The 18486-nt window shown below is 48.4% G+C and overlaps 1 protein-coding gene across 1 annotated transcript in view; it reads left to right on the top strand.

The window, feature by feature from the left end:
- LOC149358454 (protein Wnt-5b-like) overlaps positions 1-18486 on the top strand; it is a 74027-nt gene that overhangs the window by 8875 nt on the left and 46666 nt on the right. Inside the window, exon 2 of the mRNA XM_089570524.1 lies at positions 4948-5140. Within this exon, the coding sequence (XP_089426650.1) occupies positions 4948-5140 (193 nt within the window). The remainder of the gene's footprint in view (positions 1-4947; positions 5141-18486) is intronic.

Here is an 18486-nt window from a genome sequence, read left to right as displayed (position 1 = left end):
ATTGGTCGCTCGGGAAGAGCAACCCGGGCCACACAAGGCCCGCCTCTGGGAGCACCTGCGATCGCAGGGTAGTGGCGCATCGCTTAACCGCTGCACTACTGCGCCAGGGAAGGGTATGAGGACTACCAAGGATCTACGAATGTAAAGCAGAGAATGACATTCTGTATAAATGGGGATTAACCCACTGTGCTATCTCTTCCTACCCTTAAGGCGGGGCTCAAGTGCCCCCTCCTATTTTTGTTGCAATTAAGTTAGACTTTCACACGCGCGCAAAAAAAAAAGTATAAAACGACAATCGAACGAACAAAGAGACGAGACAGCTGTTCACTTCGAACAGCGGTGACCAAAAATAAACAAATAAAACATGACCAAACTAGGAAATGAAACAGGCAAAATCAGGGCAAGCCACGGAGCCGAAAAAAATGCACCCTTTTGTGTCGCACGTCAGCCTGTGTCATTTCTACGCGTTTCTTCGGTATGCTGTTGTAGTAGCGCGTCGTTTCCTCTTCTAATGCGGAAAAAATGTGTTACTGCAGCGTACGCTTGCCAACGACATTCCCATTTGTCACGTACTGTTGCAGATGCCGGATAAAGGATAGCGTGTATAAGGTACACCCTGTCTGAATCGATTCCCAGCAGCTGACTTCGCTCTTTTTTTCACGCTTCACTCGCCACCGGATAACTCTGCACTGGTCTTCTGCTATGCGACACCTCGTTGTGGCGCCTCGCGCTCTGACGCTCGTGATACAAACGTCCTACCCTAATTTCATCACATTTAATCTAATATTACATTTATTATTAACATCTTTATTTGTATATTTAATCTATTGTTGCATCTCCGCTTTCAGGGCCCCTTCGGTGTTAAAAAATGAGCAGGAAATGCAAATAGAAAGAACAAACCCCAGATGGTGAAGAAAGAGCAGTTTAGTTAAATGAGTGGTTATTTGAAGGCCCTGCGTTGACCGTGACACAAAGATGGCTTTAATAGGATTAAACTTTAGTCCAACAGCTTGACAGAAATATCATGGGATGGTCGCTTCGGGGTGAGGTGTAGGATGGCGTGGATAATTTCACGTTAGTCATCAAACGCTTGTGGCGGCACCATCGTCGCACCCTTCGAAGAGATATTGAAGATAAAGTATATTTTAAAAAAGACAAAGAAGGACAAAGACACGCAAGCAGGCACGCAGAAAGTGGTGAAGCCGTGTCTGATCACAACAGCGTTTCACTGCATATAATGCCTGCCCGTATTGATGCCTTCAAACAAGTGCTCACAAAGGAAGCAGATTTCTGTTGTTTTTTTTTAAATTCAGCTGTCAAACGCTAATAGGTGAGGAATAACGAAGTTATTCGCTGATATTTGTAGATTGTCGTGATCCAATTTATTGCCGTTTACAGCATATGGGTCGCATTCCAAAGGATAAGGGATACCACGAAGCCAATCAGTGCAGACTGCGGAGAGGTAGATGTCTACAAGCGTCGGTATTCCTCAGTTTTACATTAGGCAATCAGTAAATCAATGAAAATTTGTTGAAATGCCTGGTCCTAGCTTATATGAAAAATTTTCGTAATAATTGTATTATTTTTTTCTTCCATCCGCAATGTAGAATAGATAAAACTGAAGACAATGTTCCTGTTAATATTCTTTCCTTTCATTTTTCGTTTCTCATTTAAACAAAAACAAACGAAACCGCGTAATCTACACACTCGTTATCGGACGCCACATTCCTTTACAATCGGTCGCATTCGCCACATGTCTTTATCTCCGTGTAAGTGCAACTATTCCCCCGCACCTGGGAGTGTCCACACTCCAGAGGGCGCGCACAAAATAAACAGATATAAATTTGCCCTTTATATGCAGCCGCAAAAATAAGAGGTCTTAGTCTCATTATTCACAACACTTAGAACCCAGTGCTGAAAAAAAAATATGGACCCCTTTCTCGGGACCTATCCGACGACCCATGAAGCTACTACATCTGAAATGTGCTGAGTGACGAAAAGGTGGTGTGGACAAGGAATTAAGTTTTGACTTTAGGTTTTATGGGGTTTAACGTCTCAGAGCGACTCAGGCTATGACAGATACCGAAGTGAAGGACTCCGGATAATGTCGACCACCTGCACTAACATCGCACAGCACATGTGCCTCTAGCATTACGCCTCCATCGAAATGTGACCGCCGCGGCCGGGATCGAACCCGCACCTTCCGGGTCAGCAGCTGAGCGCCATAAACACTGAGCCACACCAGAGGCTGTATTAAGCGTTGGATCAAAGTATACCCTTTTGTTTTTTTCCTGGCCTGTAGCAGGAACGCTAGACATGCTGCTATAGTTATTTTACCACCGAAATTATTATTATTTTTTTTTTGAGCGGCTTGAAGCAGGCCAGGTCGACATGAAGGTGGCATAAAAACGAAGAAAAAGATGAAGCTTTCAGGGAAAGTAGCATAGCGATGATGTCAGATCCTAGTCGAAATCAAGCGGAAGAAATGGGCTTGGGCAGGGCATGTAACGCGAAGGCAAGATAACCGATGGTCCTTAAGGGTAACGCAGTGGATTCCAAGAGAAGGCAAGCGTAGCAGGGGGCGGCAGAAAGGTGGGCGGATGAGATAAAGAATTTAGCGGGGATACGGTTGCCGCAGCTGGCAAAGAGCAGGGTTAATTGGAGAGACATGGGAGATGCCTTTGCACTGCAGTGGGCGTAATCAGGCTGATGATAATGATGATAGTGTCAGTATACCTAGCGAATTATTATAATTTAAGGCAACGTGCTGTTATACTGTAGTTTAATTTTAATAGTCAGAACTGTACTGAAATATCCTCGACTGCATTTTTGAAGAAAAAAGTTGAAAATAATGCCTTGCAGCTCTTGCCGAAACACAAGAGCTCGATATAGTGCCGCAGAAACTGGCATTATGCTTGCTTGATTATTCCCACTTTAGCTTCGTCCTTCATTGCGGCTGCTTCCCTGTGCACTTTGGCTTCCAGAAAACGAGTTCATGAGGTTACTAAAGTCAGTTAAGACATATGCCAAGCCTATTTAACAAGAATTACAGCGAAGAAATGAACATGATTGAACTCGTTGACGTAGTGTTACAGGGCGAATATTTTGTAGGTGATGTCTTGTTCAGGTTTATTACTGAAATGAATTTTTTCTTGCCATCTTGTGAAATAAAACGCGAATTACAGATCGGGGTACTGTAGAAAAAAGCTGTCCTCAGACAGCTTGACGGGTCTTCAATAGGTCTACAATCCCTTGCTAATCGGTTAAGGGGAGGAACTTTTCAGTCAAACAACGTGCTCATTTTTTTATAGAATTATTTTATTTTTGCTTTCGATGGTATATAGGCAACACTACATACCACCCTTCCTTATGTGCCCCTTTTTTCCTCGCTGAGATGAGTGCAGGAACTGTGCGGACGGAAATGAAAGAAATACGGAATGACTAGAGATCGCTTGCAGTTTTCAGGTGCTCACGCTACCTCCGAAAAATTTGTCAAAGACCAATTCCCTTTCCACACTGAAGGACAATTTATAAGCAATGGAAGCCAGTTTTGAGTTTTCTTCAATATCGGCTTCCGGGGTACTTTTTGTTCGGATGAAACCTGATAATGCATTCTGCACTGAACCTGCCAACCAATTTTTTTTTATGAGCTGGCTTCATAAAAACTTCCGCTTATTCTTCATAACGTCAGAAAACTAATTATATAAAGGGCCCTTAAATAATCTACGCCGCCGGCGAAAAATTTCAGCAGGCAGCAACAGCACTTCAAATAATGAAGTAAGTTCAATTCCACACCTGAGTTACACGCACATAACAATGACTCTACAGGCACCTGCTCATCACCAGACTTCAGATCCAGTTTTCTTATCACACAGTCACATCCGTTAGTTGAGCGAACCAATAAAATGTACGCATTTGACGCAGCACCAGAGGCAAAGAGCACACTATTTCTCTTTTCACTCGGAACTTTCCAAACAACCGCGATCGCGTGCAAAAGCCATAAATAATGCCAAGGAATGCAGGCGCGCGTATTGCGCCCGAAGAAACTACGAAAACAGACGTACTATACACTACAGCTACTGCTACTTCAGTCCCCGATACTGCAGATGCTACTGCAGACACGGAATGCAACAGTTCGAAATATACGAACACATACGCGACTCTTAACCAGGACCTTTGAAAGAGGACCTGAACTTAGAGTGTTTTTGAATAACAAAGTCTACCCACATTCTTTCCGTCTTTCCCTCAGTGATGCACAGTTTTTCTCTCGGGAAACAACAAGAGAGGGAAGATGCTCATGCGTAATTTATTGCAGGAGCAAGAACTTTTAGTCCAGTGTACTAGAGTGAGAAAGGGGCAGGAAGATTGGCTGTGCGAGAAGAAAAGACCGCTAATTGTTCCAGGAGAGCCTAATGTTAAAGCGGGTCTTTAACATCTTTCAGAAACTGTGGCGGGGGGAGAAGGGAGGAAAAATATTTGTTTACAAGTATGCATGTTAAAATATAGTCGGATACAATTCAAGAACGGAGCGGCTTTTCCCCGTCAAAGGGCCCCCCCCCCCCCCCCCCCCCCTTCCAGCCAATGGCGTCGGCCAATTCTCATAAACCTGCTAGAGTGATAATGCAGAGAGGAGACTATCCCGACCCTGAAGGGAGGGAACTGCCCCCTGTCATTTGTCCCTCCCAGCATTGTCATGCTAGCAGGGTCATGAGGATCGGCCGACGCCATTGGCTACAAGGGGGTCCTTTGACGGGGAAAAGCCGCTCCGTTCTTGAATTGTATCCGTCTATAGTGCATTCCACCAACGGGGCTGATACGTATAGACAGTAACATCTTGAAAGCATCGAACTTGTAGTCGATCTTAAGCCCACGGTGCCTTACAGTTTACCTTTTATTTTAACCCTGCTTGCAGTGCAGTGCTGACCATTGCTGTTCTCCCTCCCGCAGGATCCTCTCCCGGCCAAGGCGGTTCGGCGCGTGCGAGGCGTGGCGCGGCTGAAGATGTGAGCGACCGCGTCGTTCCGGGCGCCACGGCCGCCGTGGCGTTCGTGCCCGTGGAGACCATGGTACGCGCGGGCCTGGTCCTGTTGCTCGCCCTAGCGGGACTGCCGCCCGCCGCCATGGCCCTGGGGACCTGGATGTGAGTCGGCACTGAGTGCACGCTTTTCTCCGTTGGCCTGGCTCTTGCAAAATTCATTGTAGACAGTTTATAGACTGCCCATAGACTTCTGTCTATAAAGTCTATAGACTCTCTATAGACAAATCCCAGAGAACTGTCTATAGGCACTACAAATGCTATAGATAGTATATAGACAATCTATAAATTTTTGTCCATACACTTTTAGTAGACTTTTGTCTATAGACACCCTATAGACTATCAAAAGACAAAAAAAATATCTATAGGAAGGCAATAGAGTCTATAAGAAGTATATAGACTGTCTATAGAACAATTTTATAGGGGCGCCAACTTTATTCCTTACGCAGGAACGAACAGAAATATGTCACAGCTTCCATAGCTCGTTGAGACGACGACGATGAGGGACACAGCGAAAAGTGAAGAAGGAACCGTTGTATAGAAAGACAGAATGAGTAAGGCTTAGAGATAGAGAGCTTCCTATATATTTATATTTGGTACAGCCGACTGAATGATAATAAAAAAGACCGACCCATGTAGCCCTAGCTGTAGCGCTAAAAACACGAATATAAAGTAGAAGTGCAATCCCGTTGATACCACGTTTATTGGCGATTAAACCAAAAAGATACCCTTATACTTCCTCGATGCCAATAGTAATATGTTCTAACAGCTCCAACGTAACAGCAAGGAACAAGGAAGGCATTAGTCTAGCGTGGTTTGTCAAAACCAATTAAACTTCAGGCTTTAGATAAAACACAAATGAAACGACAACGGAGAACCAAGTCCATTGATAGTGGGAACAAAGCACATATATCAGTAAGCACTGCTAGCAGAAAAAGCATTCCAACTCATTCATGATCCTTAGGTTGTTGTGATCGCTAATACTGAGCTTCTCTTCGTCCTATCCCGTTACTTATAACATCTATCCCGTCTGAAACTTTCATCATCTCAATTACTAAGCCATAGCACCGTCCCAGTATTTTCTTAAAAACGCCGGAGCACAACCAACCCCCAAAATTCCGCATTTAGGCACAGACACTGTACAGTCATGAAGTCCTACGCCATAGACATCTTGCTTGTTTTTTTATTTTTTTATTTTGTGTCGCAGCAAGAGGACTCATCGACGCCGAACATAGCCAACAGTCCATGAGAGCAGTCGATAACGTTACATCAACAAAAGGTCCTCCATGTTTTTTCTTCAAGGACTTGTTCCTAAGACGCTTGACGGCACGTCTTGCGCGGCACCGCGGGGTCTGTCATCACCGACGTCACCGGGCGTGCCGTGGCGCCAGGAAGATGCATGACTTCGCGTAACAAAGGACTTGGGGGAAACGCCGACGTAGCCGGCAGCTGCAGGTACACCACAACGACAAGTTTTTTTCCTTTTCTTTTTTCTTTTACACGCCTGTTTGCCACCGCAAGCAGCGACAGCAGGAGCGGCACAACCCCGGCCTCCACACATACAAAACGCGCGCGGAAGCCGAAAGTCGTTCCGTTTGATGTCTCCGCGGCTCTTAAACAGGAGGAAAGAGAGATTCCGACACGACCTTGCATGTAACGTGCACCGCTCTGCAGTCTAGACTCCGGCGGCTGCATGCGCCACGGAACAGAGGCGGTCGACACGGGCCATCGACGAGACGAAAAAATGGGCAGCTTCGAGGGAGCGAGAAGTTGAGGGGGGGGGGGGGGGGGGGGGGGGGGCATCCATAAAGCAGCGACTCCATTGCCCCGGCTGCCGACAAAAAGGGAGCCTTCGTCACTACCGGTGAGAAGCACCTGAGCGGTCAGGGGGGAAAGAAGAGTGCCAATAGAACGAAGAGGTCCGTGCACAAGGACCGAAAGAAACGAGGAGGAGAAGGCGGCCGGCTTCTCTCTCGTTTTCCATACACTCGTTCCATCAACGTCCGAGCGAGCGGCACCTTCGGGTCGGTCGGTCGGCGTCACTCTTCGCAGTCCCGGCCCCCTTTTTTATTCTTTGTCACTTTGTGATGCTACGTGGCCTCCTGCAAGTAGATCCTGGGGTAGGAGACCAAGGGTGTATAGACGTGCCAGGCCGCGTGCAATGCGACAAGTAAAGCAGGGGACCGCTCGTCCTCGAAGGACGACTCCCCATACGTCGCACCATAGTGCGGTGTGTAGTTTACGAGCTATAGCAGAGCAGCGGCAAGCAGTCTGCGCGCCGATAACCGCCGTCGGCAAGACACACTTACGACTGAATGGCTCCTCAATGGTCGCACCAGCAGGCACTTGACGAGAGAGTGCGGACCACGACAGACCTCCTCCCCGTTCGCTCTCGCGTCTGGATAAGGCTTCCACCCGGTTTATTCGTAGGGGGATTCTCCAGCGGCATGTGGCTGCGGGCTGTAAAATGCTACGTGGAGTGCCCGAATATAGCCGCCGAGCTATGCGCGACGGAGCTGAGAACCTGGGGTTCGCAGACTTTTCGTGTGCCACGAAGATTAACAGTGCTTCGCCCGGACCCCTCAAAATAAACGGCTGCAGCCATGTGCCTTCCACTCGTAAAAGGTCATCCGACGGCTTTCCCGTACAAGTCATTTTTCACTCCGGGTTTATACCACCCCGAAAGCCGGCTACAACGCGCCGTCGGCATGCAGCGCAGTGGCCGAACAAAATATACCTTGCGTTTCTATGTAGTTAACAATGCCTATTGAGCAGCAAATAAGGTTTTGCTTTGTAGCATTTATCCGTGCACAATTGTATCATGGCTTTTTAACTGCGTAGCCGAGGTCACCTAGGATTAGTAGTATAAGATACTATTAAGACTGTAAGGCACTATAAGACATGTCACGTTTTTACAATGTAGCGCATATGCTTGCAGCCATAATGAATGCAGTCATCGCATGTTCATCATCTCAACCCCATGTAGACCACCCGAATTGTTTGTTTCCTGCATTCACAATCAGCATATTGCTTCATTCCCTCCTTTATAACCCCGATCTTTTAATGAGAAGTCTACGTGAAAGAGAGCTGCTATGGACAATACAATGTCCCTTCCCTAACAAGAGTAAATCAGGCCCATTCATCTCGAAGACACTTTGCCAACCCAATACACCGCACCATAAAGATCGCACGTAAACCCCCCTGTAGCCCGCTTTCGAGCTCTTTCTGACGACGACGCGATCCGCGAGGAGCATACAAAATTGATCAGGAGACAAAAGATCGAGCCGCGTGCGTGTCCGCTGAGGCATCACGCTCCTATACCTAAAAACGCACGCACGAACACTTCCTGGTAAAGAAAGCACGGCGCTCACACGCCCTTGCTACAGCAGCAGCAGCGGCGACGTGCGTGGCTGTATGCATGCGAGAGCATCACCACCGCAGACCTCCCTTTTTCAGGCGCCGAGCGGGTCCACACGGCAGAGGCGCGATGACAAATGACGGGTGCAGGCAGGTGGCATGTTGCACGCCATCGCGGACGAACATTAGGGACACCCCTGCTAGCACCAATCGATGCCTCCTGGGCGGCGCTGGGGCACGCGATGCTAGCGCCCCAAACGGGCTTCGACTGCTGCTGCTGCTTCGCCGAAGAGGGGTCATCAGTGCAACGGGCTGGGTGGGGGTCAAGGGTCCACGAGCGGGCACGTACGCTCGTCCAAGTCATGTATAGTATGGACGCCTTCTCGTAACACCCTTTCTCCCTCGCCCACTCTGCACTTCGCACGCGCCTTGCAGTACCCTCCTCCTCCTCCTTCCCACTTACTTTTCTCCTATACGTCTACCCACATGTCGTATTCACGTATGTAGAGCGCTACGCCGGTGTACGGCCCAGAACCCGTCATTATACGGCTGTGTGGCCGGGCAGAGAGGACAGCATCGACCGTTCTCTTTTTATGGTTGTTTCGCACCCAAGTAAGATCCCACGTTTGTTCGCGTGAACCTGCTGGGGGGTCAGTAGTGCGAAGCATTCCGAGGGTTTTGAGTTTTTTTTTTTTTCTAACCTCTTTGCGCTTGACCTCGCGACTGCTATCTGTAAACTATGCACGGCTGCCTTTCATGCCGCTCGTGAATGGTTGGCGGTGTCTAGACTGGGTACTATGTCTCACATAGTTTTTGCGAGGGTTGTTCTACTTTCCTCTTTCATTTGTTTTTGCAGGATGATGTTCAGAGGTAAGCTTGCATCATCATTGATGTTAGCGCCAACTGGCGGTACAATGCTCGGTGAGGGCAGGGCGTTTTACGGTGTTTACAACTTCACATTGTCATATTGACGGCAGTACGTACACGATCCTACTTTTATTTTTGGATGATGATCGTTTAAAGTTGAGCTTTTAAGAAAAAAAAACAGCCCTGAAGCTTTGAAACGCACTCTTTGAATGGCCACGGTTCGTTCTAGATCTATATTCACTCTTTTTCTGGAGCACTTTATCTGTCTTCAAACTTTGCATGTATATTGCCTGTTTGGAAATGGCCGTAATTACTGCTGAAGACAGACGCATTGCTGTACAAAAAGGCAAGGTAACAGCTCCAAATAAGTCAATTCATCCTCTTTTTCATGTCAAGCAAACTATAATATGCGAAAAGTGGCGTAATCGTGATATTATGTCCCACGCCGTAGCATCACATTACATCGCCTAGCATATCCAGCAAAGGTGCATGATTCAGATATAGGTTTGACAAAAGGTCGGAGCATAACCATCTGTACTATCCACGGAAATGGACTTCCAAGTGCTTTAGTGTGCCTTTACTCGTATCTTGTGAACAAAAAGGGTCACATACGCATCCCAGCAAACAGAGGTGATATGATTAAAAGTCCGCCTTTGGAAAACTGTAGCAGAGAAAAATTTAGAGAACGGCCACGAACCACTTTAAGAAATCAATGCAAATATAAATGCCATAAGGCGAGCAAAAGTATTGTCAAATTTACAGAAATGTGTCATAGCGTTCTGAGTGCAATTTTATGAGAGCAGTGTAGAATAAAAGATTCCAAAGGCAGCTCTCAGGATGAGCACGTTGGACCTGCATTTTTGATAGAATGAGAAAAAGGAAAATAATTCCAGTAACAAGATATGCAAAATTTTGCGTGTGACAATTGCATATGATTCACAAAATTTGAATAAAATAAAGTATCCTGCAGAGATACTCATCGATTATACAGCGCGAAAGGCTTAGACACCCACACGCTGGGACGCAAGAGACTCCTGGAGGGAGACATGGCGAGGGTGGGAGGTATATGACATTGCACAGGAAGAATGCCAGGGCCTAACCGTTCAGCTTTCCCTGACATGGAAACGCGCGGGTAACCATAACTAACAACAGGGGTGCACACTGTTTTTTGTTTTTTTGGCCTTTCGGGCCATTCTTCTTGAACCTTGCCCCGACCAGTTCTCCCCTAGCAATACGTTCCCGGCGCACTCTCACTCGGGCACGCAGGGGAGGGGGGAGGGTTCAAGTCGTAATTTTCTCATCGGACAGGATCGGTGATTATAATTAGGGTCCCCAGCGAGGCGGCGGCGGCGGCTTCGCCTGCTGCATCAGGCAGGCTTGGAGAAAAGACAGCATCCATAGCCAAAGCCATCTCCGCAGCCAATGCTGCTGCCTTCGAGGCAAGCGGGCATGCACGCTGGCTGGCGTGGATGCAGGATGGCTCGGCTGGTTGTCGAGGTTCGCGAGCTGCCTTCAGCCGCTTCGGGACTCGCGCGCACGCAAAGTTTGCCGCTCGCGCTCGCATGGAAGCTGCAGGCGTCGCGCTCCGTCCCTCCTCTCTCTTCCACTTTGCCCCCTCGGGCCCTTTTTTGATTTACGACTCGAGGCAGCAATGTTTGTTTCTTCTCGAAGCAGCGGAGGGAGCTGGTGGAGCGGCCATTTGGAAGGACCTGCTTCTTGCCACGAGGGCCGCTGCATGCATGCTGCTTCGCGCGCCACCTTCGGCTGCATTCCGAGGTGCAACGCCATTCAGGCACTACTCCTGCGTCGTCGTCTGCACGCCGTTGCTGGCTTCGCAGACGACAGGGAAAAAAAATACGGAACAAAAAAGGAGAATATTCCGGCGAAATACTCCGGCAAAAAAGGTGTACAGGAAAAACAAGAGAGAAAGCCGCGGGCTAACACTCTTCTCGCACCTTTGTGAGGGACGCATAGAGTGTAACGAACAGGGTGTTTATACGGGCTCTCTTCCATTTCTTCTTTTTACTTTCTCTCTATTCCTTTTTTCTTTCACGCGTTTAAATATGTAGACGCGAGCGCGCGCGACTGGCTGACTGCTTGTACCACCGGCGGTTGCCAACGAAGATGTCGACAGTGGCTAGGCCGGTCGGTGGTGGTGCTGGTATGTGGCGGCCGTATATCAGCGCCGCGTTCGTTTATATATTACGACCGGCGTGCGGGTGAAGAACGGCGCAAATTCAATATTTTTGCGGTGGACGTTTAATGCTTTCCGAGGAAGGAGGAAACATTGGCCGGGGTGCTGTTCCTTTTTAGCGGCTGCACAGTCGACATGGCGGGCGGTGCTTATGTGGTTAAGATTAAAAAAAAAAGAAAAGGAAGAAATGAATCTCCCAAGAGGTCAATGGCACATACATTATAGCTATATAGTATCTGCCTTGACACTGTTCCCGCAGAATTGTGTGAATGATTCGCTCTAGCGCCAACTATTATGCGCAGCTTGCATGGGCCCGCTAGCCACGAATGCTGTGGCTTAGATGGTCCGTGACAAATGCAGGTCAACGAACGAGACTAGTTGCGTGCACTGATGCTGCGTGCTTCTCCAGACCTCGAAACAAAAAGATGCGACAGAAGTCGTGTATTACCCCATGCTGTGTCGGGGACCATAAAACATGGCGTCTTGTTCGCCTCAGGCTGTTCAACTTCAACTTTCCTGAAGGCAAGAAAATCAACAGAAAAGGGGGATGATAATTCAGGGCACGCGCCGTAATTGTTCTGCACTCTAAAGGAGGCCACGGCTGGAGGTTTCTTATTATTTATTTTTATTTCTCGCCGTGTCAACGCGCTTTCAGCAGCAGGATCATCGCTCGCAGCTTTGGGAGACAGCAGTACTATCTGTGCTCTTCATCGCGCATGATCGCAGAAGGTCGATAGCCGAAATTGATAAGCCGAGCAATCGCATTGCCCCAAGGGTCGTCCGACGCGACGGTGTCGGCACAGTTTTACGGGCAGAGGAAGCGTAGCTGGAGACAGAAAGAGCATCGAACCAGACAGCGCGCCTTTCTCGTCGCCAGTTGTACCCGCTGGGGTTGTCTATCGAGGGAAAGGGGAAAACGGGGGCTACGTTTACTCCGTCGACGCTTCGCTGTAAACTGCTGTTCGCCGTTTCTAAAATGACATTTTCACATATCTTTAAGAAGATATTATGTGTGCATCCTTGAGTTTATACACAAAAGCCTTGCCAATTACCCATCGCGAGTGCACTTCATTTCAAGCAAGTTTAACAACAAGCACCTGTGATGAATCGGTTTCTTCTAATGAACCTGAATCCGCATTAGACGCGCGGAGATTAAAGCACAGATTCGACGAATTGATTTTCGATATATTTAATTAAGTCACCTGGCTCGCTTGTAGCTTACGGGACTGCTGATGCTGGGCTCGTCGTCACTGAATCTGCGCTGGGGAGGTGTGGCAAGTGCTCCATGAACACCAGAGCCAAACTCGGGTTTCCTTGCGGCTGCTCTGCCTTCTCCTTCGACGGGTCTTTCTGGCTTAGTTGCCAGACGTGGGACGCGTTGGCGGAGGCCTGTCTCGAAAGACGGCCAGACCTCGGGCACTCAGGTCTTCCGGTGGTCGCGACCATCTTCCCAGTTTCTCTCGTTGGAGTCCCTTTTTAGAATCTTGGTTTCTTCGTGTTCAGCGTGCCCGCCACGTTTTCGTCGTTCCCGACGAGTTCTTGATGAGCCCATTTAACCCGCCGGCGAAAGGAGATGACGGTTGACTCCTAGCCGGGGAAGCGTTCTGCAGGTGGACAACGCTGGGATGGCGCGGACAGTAGTCGCCGGGGAAAGGTCGTTGACCTGGGACTTGTCCCAGCCCAGGTGCACGAACCTACCTATGAGATATAACTATTCAAAATGAGCTACGGTAGCTTGGGTACCTTCTTTACAACCTCAGCAACGTGTTGCAACTATTTCAGGTAAACCGTACTCCGGTGGAGCTGCTAGAAACTGGCATTCGTGAATTCATTCAGCCTAACTCTGTAGAATACATGAAGAGGACTGCTGTACACGGAGCAGTCTTCAGTAAAGTGTGCTGACGCTTGTTCTGGTTACTGACACTGCTGTCCGGAAAATATTTATGCAGTATTATTTTTACGTGCCACAGCCGAAGGAGAGGCTATGAGGCATGGCGTAGTGTAGGGCTTGATATTAATTTCTCTCCGCCCCGGGTTCTTTAACATACGCTGATGTTGTAACTATGCGTAGCTGCCGCTATTCGTTGGCCTAATCATGAATGATCAGACTTGATCCAGTCGATTAAACTTAACTCAGTAAATTTATTTACATATTAAGTACAAAGGATCAGTAGCAAGCAACCGCACATCTCTCGGAGCGTTCGAGCAGTCAGCAGAGCTAGCTGCTCGTCGTTCGGCGTCCGGAGTACACCTGGTTCTCCCCACGCTGTCCAAAGCCCCTTCCAACCGCGGCACCTTTGGGGGGGGGGGGGGGGGGGGGGGGATCGGCTCTCGCGCTCACACAAAGAGCTTCCGCTTTGGGTGAGCCGGCAAGGCTCCTAACTGATTTCGCCCCCCCCCCCCCCCCCCCCCCCCCCTCCAGGCGCTCCCCGGGCCAGAAGGACATGTGGCGGAAAGCGACAAGTGGGAGACCTATTCATGGATGGCAAAAAAAAAAACACACACACAATGGGCGGCAGGGTGAGCCCATCCTTGACCGTCGCGCCGGAAGGTCGCAACACGCCGAAGCCTTAGTGCACGAGCAGTTATACATTCTTACTGTCATAAAAATTCTGTGCCCTTGTTAACACCGCGGCATAGCCCAAAGTTGAATACTCGATCTCGGGTCGTGGTGGTCGAATTTTGACGGAGGCGAATAAGCAAGGACGTTTGCGTCTACTGATGACGTTTGCCTAATTATCAAGGTACTCACGTATCGCTCTATTTTTCTGCGTACGTACAGGTGCTCGTATACCTGTTTATCTGATGCCGCAGTATGCGTGGAATTCTTGTTCACATGTAATGAGGTATGTGTGCTGACAGCTAATTCATCTATCTTCACTTTAAAGACTGGCTCTGCACGAATGGAGACACTGTTTGCTCCGCCCATAGATTGCCTGTCAAGTTGATTACCTCGATCACTCCACACCTTCCCGCTTGTCGGACGGAGTTGGGCAATGGTTCAACTTTCTCCACCTGTAATATCTGACAGAGCTGCGGCCTCGCGAGTTCTGCCCCTCTCAGAATATTTTGCATTAATCGCTCAATATGTTTACCGTGAATACGCTTGCAAGAAAGAAGCTGGACCTTCTTCCAGTGTTGCTCTTTTCCCACGTCGCTAAAGTAAGATGTTTTATGGTCCTGTCCTGTAATCGCATTGATACATTCTGATGTACATTTGAAACAGTAACGGACAAACGACGTGTACTTTGGCTGAAACGAAATGTTTTTGCTAGATGCCCGTACTACATCACGAGTTTCCGCGAGAATCTCTACGTCGCCGTGTTCATGATGGTCGTACTATATACCATTCTGAATTTTCGATGAATCGGTAAGTTCGACGGCATATTGGCTGCATGGAAACTGCGAATGGCGTAACAAAACGGTAGCGTTGTTTAAAACGAAGGCCGAACAGCTGCATCCGACAAGTTGCTTTCAAAAAGTCTTTTTGCGCGGTGTACTGCTGTGCTTTCATATTGTCGAGTTATCAGGCTGCACGATCTCTAATTCAGCAAGGGTCTACATCTGCTCAGTTGCGGAATGATCTGCTGTCGACTGACGTTGGGTGGCACTAATTGATACTCAGGTTCATTTTTTTCCTGACAAGTCCCCAACTGGACGATCGGTAGTACTCTTGTATGGATGCGTTATTCCAACAATTTACCCTGGCTCAAGAGGAATCCCGACAAAGCTTTAAAAAGGGGTTTAATATAGGAGAAACATTTACTTCCTCCACAGGAGTCGCTGGAACTCCGCTCGTTATAGGAGTATTAGTCACAATATAGCCCCATTGCTGTGTCATATTTAGTACAATTTGTGGGTGTTAGCAGCAACTAATTATGCTTGTCCAAGTCCAGAATAAAATACTTTGTTGGGCGAGATGATTTTACTATAAATTAATTTTTTTTTATCAGGGAAAGCTAAACTTGCGACGCCCTCACGGTTTTCGTTTCAAGAGCAAACAGCTGTGAACGTAATAGTTGACTACTATTAACTGCGTCCCACTAAGGAACAATAGCAGCTTAATTTTTATAGATCACAGGGACAAGAACAGACGACAAGACGAGGAAGGAGCGCGTTTACGGACAAAGCCTGCCCGCTCTACATCGCGCCTGTTCACGAGTCATACTTTTGTGAAGACAAATGCGGCGTTGGCACAAGACCCGCATAGTTTACAAACGAAGCGAAACTATGCACATCCACGCATGCGCAGCGTCGCCAACGTTCACAGCGTGCCTCGAGAAGGTCATCAGCACTGGTTGAGAAGAACCGTAACTGTCCACAGGCATCACCGCTGCGCCCCGCCCGTAGAGGCGCGGAGGCCATCCAGGAGCAGATGTCGTCCGCCGTCATCTCTCTCACGTCACGCGGCGGCGTCAGAGTCGACGGCGGTGGCACGTCCGTGCAGAAAGACCGAACAAAAGCGGCAGGGGATCGCGGACGGCGACGACGACGCCTCGTTGCGTGGCACCACAAAACAGCCCTGACACTGGCGAAAGGGGGGGGAGCGGGTAGTGCCGTGATAGACGGAGCCACGGGATTAATACGCCATAGCGCGGGCGTAGTGGCAGCGGTGTTAGCGGTGGCATGCCGTGCGTGTGTACTGGCTTCTTGCCTGCCTGCCTAGCTGCTTGCCTGTCTGTCTCGCGAGTTCATACGGCACAGGGGTCGACGACATCGCGACCAATTTCTCTCTCCTGCAGCGCTGTTCCTCGCAAGCGTGTGTGTCTGTGTGTGTCGCTGCGGCGGCGGAAGCAAGAGCCAGCAACGTCAGTGTTTGCGCGCTGCTGTATACGAGTCACACGCTTGGAGTGGGCGTGCGCTGGTATATATACTGTCTCCGGAAGGCTACAGCGTCCTCTCTCCCTCGTTCCGCCTCTTCGTCGGTAGTGTAAACTGTGCCCCCGAACACGGCCATTACTCTGCGCAGCGTACGTCGACGGAAGAGTTTATGGGCACGCGAAATTTGTCAGCGATCCCCCCTGGCCATCGTGCAGAGGATGTATTGTATCCAGCTGCCTTTGGGGAGGCGAACACGGACGGAAGAGGAACGAGCTCGAAATTATGTAGCCACGAAAATGAGGGTTCGTTCGCGATAATATGTTTAGGAAACACGGTCTAGTTTGTCATTCGTTTAATACAGTGCTTAGAAGGCTTAAGCGTTCAATGGAATTGTCAGTACCGAAAATTTTTCTCTTTTATTTCTCTGTTTCTGTCCTTATCATTCAGTTAAACTGAGTGCCGGATAAATGGAAAGAACTAAATTACACGATGCTGGAGGTGTGGATCGCAGTGTCCACATGCACCTAGGTGTATTCAGGGCAGACACAACGTTGTTTTTTTACGGTGAAAGCAGTGCTACTGTATAGGCCCCGGAAATATGGTGTCTGTTCAAGTCAAGCCTCCAGCCTAAACGAGGAGCCTCCACACTTCAGGAGCATCACCCATCACTAACCTCACCACCGCACCCACCCTTGCTTGAGAGCTATTCACCACCCATCACCATCCTCGATGCACCGCGCCGGCGCGCCCCCTCACACCACCCCGCCGCACCTTCAGGGCAAAGTTTCCTTCAAATAAACTAGAGAACAGGCTGGATTCCTGAAAGAGTATTCAGTAACAGAGAGAGATATATAAAGAGTAAGAGGGAAGGCAGGGATGTTAATAGACTACAGACTACAATAGTCTACAGTAAATCACGAGGCGCTGTGAGGAAGCCCATTCCTTTGACCTCGTAGTGACAGCAGATCCGAACCCTAAAATTCGTTAATCACTGCTAACAGTGCAACAGATTGACAAAAACAGCAAGGAGGTATGCTGGGGCTAGCGTCAACATTGCATTTTTTGTTGCGAAAGCAACACTACTGGACATTACTTTTCGCAGCGCAAGGGACAAAAAACGAGACAAGTTCACAGACACGGCGTTGAACTTAAACTGGTTTTATTGACGTGATTTTCACTTCTTAAATACAATGGCAACCAATCTCACTACAACCAAATACAGTGGCAACCAAATTTGAGTTTGGTTGACAGTGTATTTAAAGGGTCAGTCTACTGAATTTTATCGACCATATTTTCTTTGCGGCAACCGATAGCTCTTTACTCAAATTACCGTTTAGCCAGCTGTGGTGCCAAGAAGTGCGGTAGAACATTTTAAAATAGAATTTATTGATGTGGGAACACATCTGTATGAGATGGTAGTCTCATCTGGCAACCATCTGGATTTCCGCCGCGCGGCGACAAACATGGCGGCGCTCGTCGAAGCCGGACCTCTCGCTTCGGACTGAATTCTCGTTGTTGCTGCCTTTTTCAGTGCGTTCACTGGCCATAAATGGGGCGCCGGTCTTTCGCTTCGTCCGATCTCGCCTATAAGAAAACATATAAAAGATAAATTTGCTTTATTTTAATAATTAGAGTGACGATTCTGCCGCTCCTAGGCATAAGTGGAGAGTCGGTTTGTTTACAGCAATGGTTCCCGTCCTGACAACCAGATGGCGCCACTATGGGCTGAGTTTATTTTTGCGTCTCTGCTAGCATACGCTCAACTAAAAGCGGGAATGTGCCTGCGTTTTAAGTACGTGTAACTATAAATATTCATGTGATTTCCAGAAAAAGCGAGCGGTACACCTTCTACAGTTTACTAGAACAAAACGTGCATTTCTCTGACATTGGGGCATACAAATCGTACGTAGTATATTCACTTATGCTTCTACAAAAAAAGACTACCACCTTCTTGAAAAAAGTAAACGTTTGGGGTCGCCACCATGCATTTTTACGCGACTTTTAACGCCGAAATAAAATATAAATTCCTGCCTAAACCGGGAGCAGATCCCTCGTTATTGATGTTATAGGGTGCCAACTACCAGAATATGCCATTATCTATACACTCATCTCGGTGAGTAGACTGACCCTTTAAGAAGTGAAAATCACCTCAATAAAGCCGTGTCTGTTTCAGCGCCGTGTCTGTGAACAAGTCTCGTCCTTTGTCCCTTGC

The sequence above is a fragment of the Amblyomma mixtum genome, chromosome 2 (assembly GCF_055824585.1).
Source record: "Amblyomma mixtum isolate Tamu chromosome 2, ASM5582458v1, whole genome shotgun sequence".
Classification (NCBI taxonomy): Eukaryota; Metazoa; Arthropoda; class Arachnida; order Ixodida; family Ixodidae; genus Amblyomma; species Amblyomma mixtum.
The sequence above is the reverse complement of the archived record's forward strand: the minus strand, read 5'-3'. Positions and strand labels throughout refer to the sequence as shown.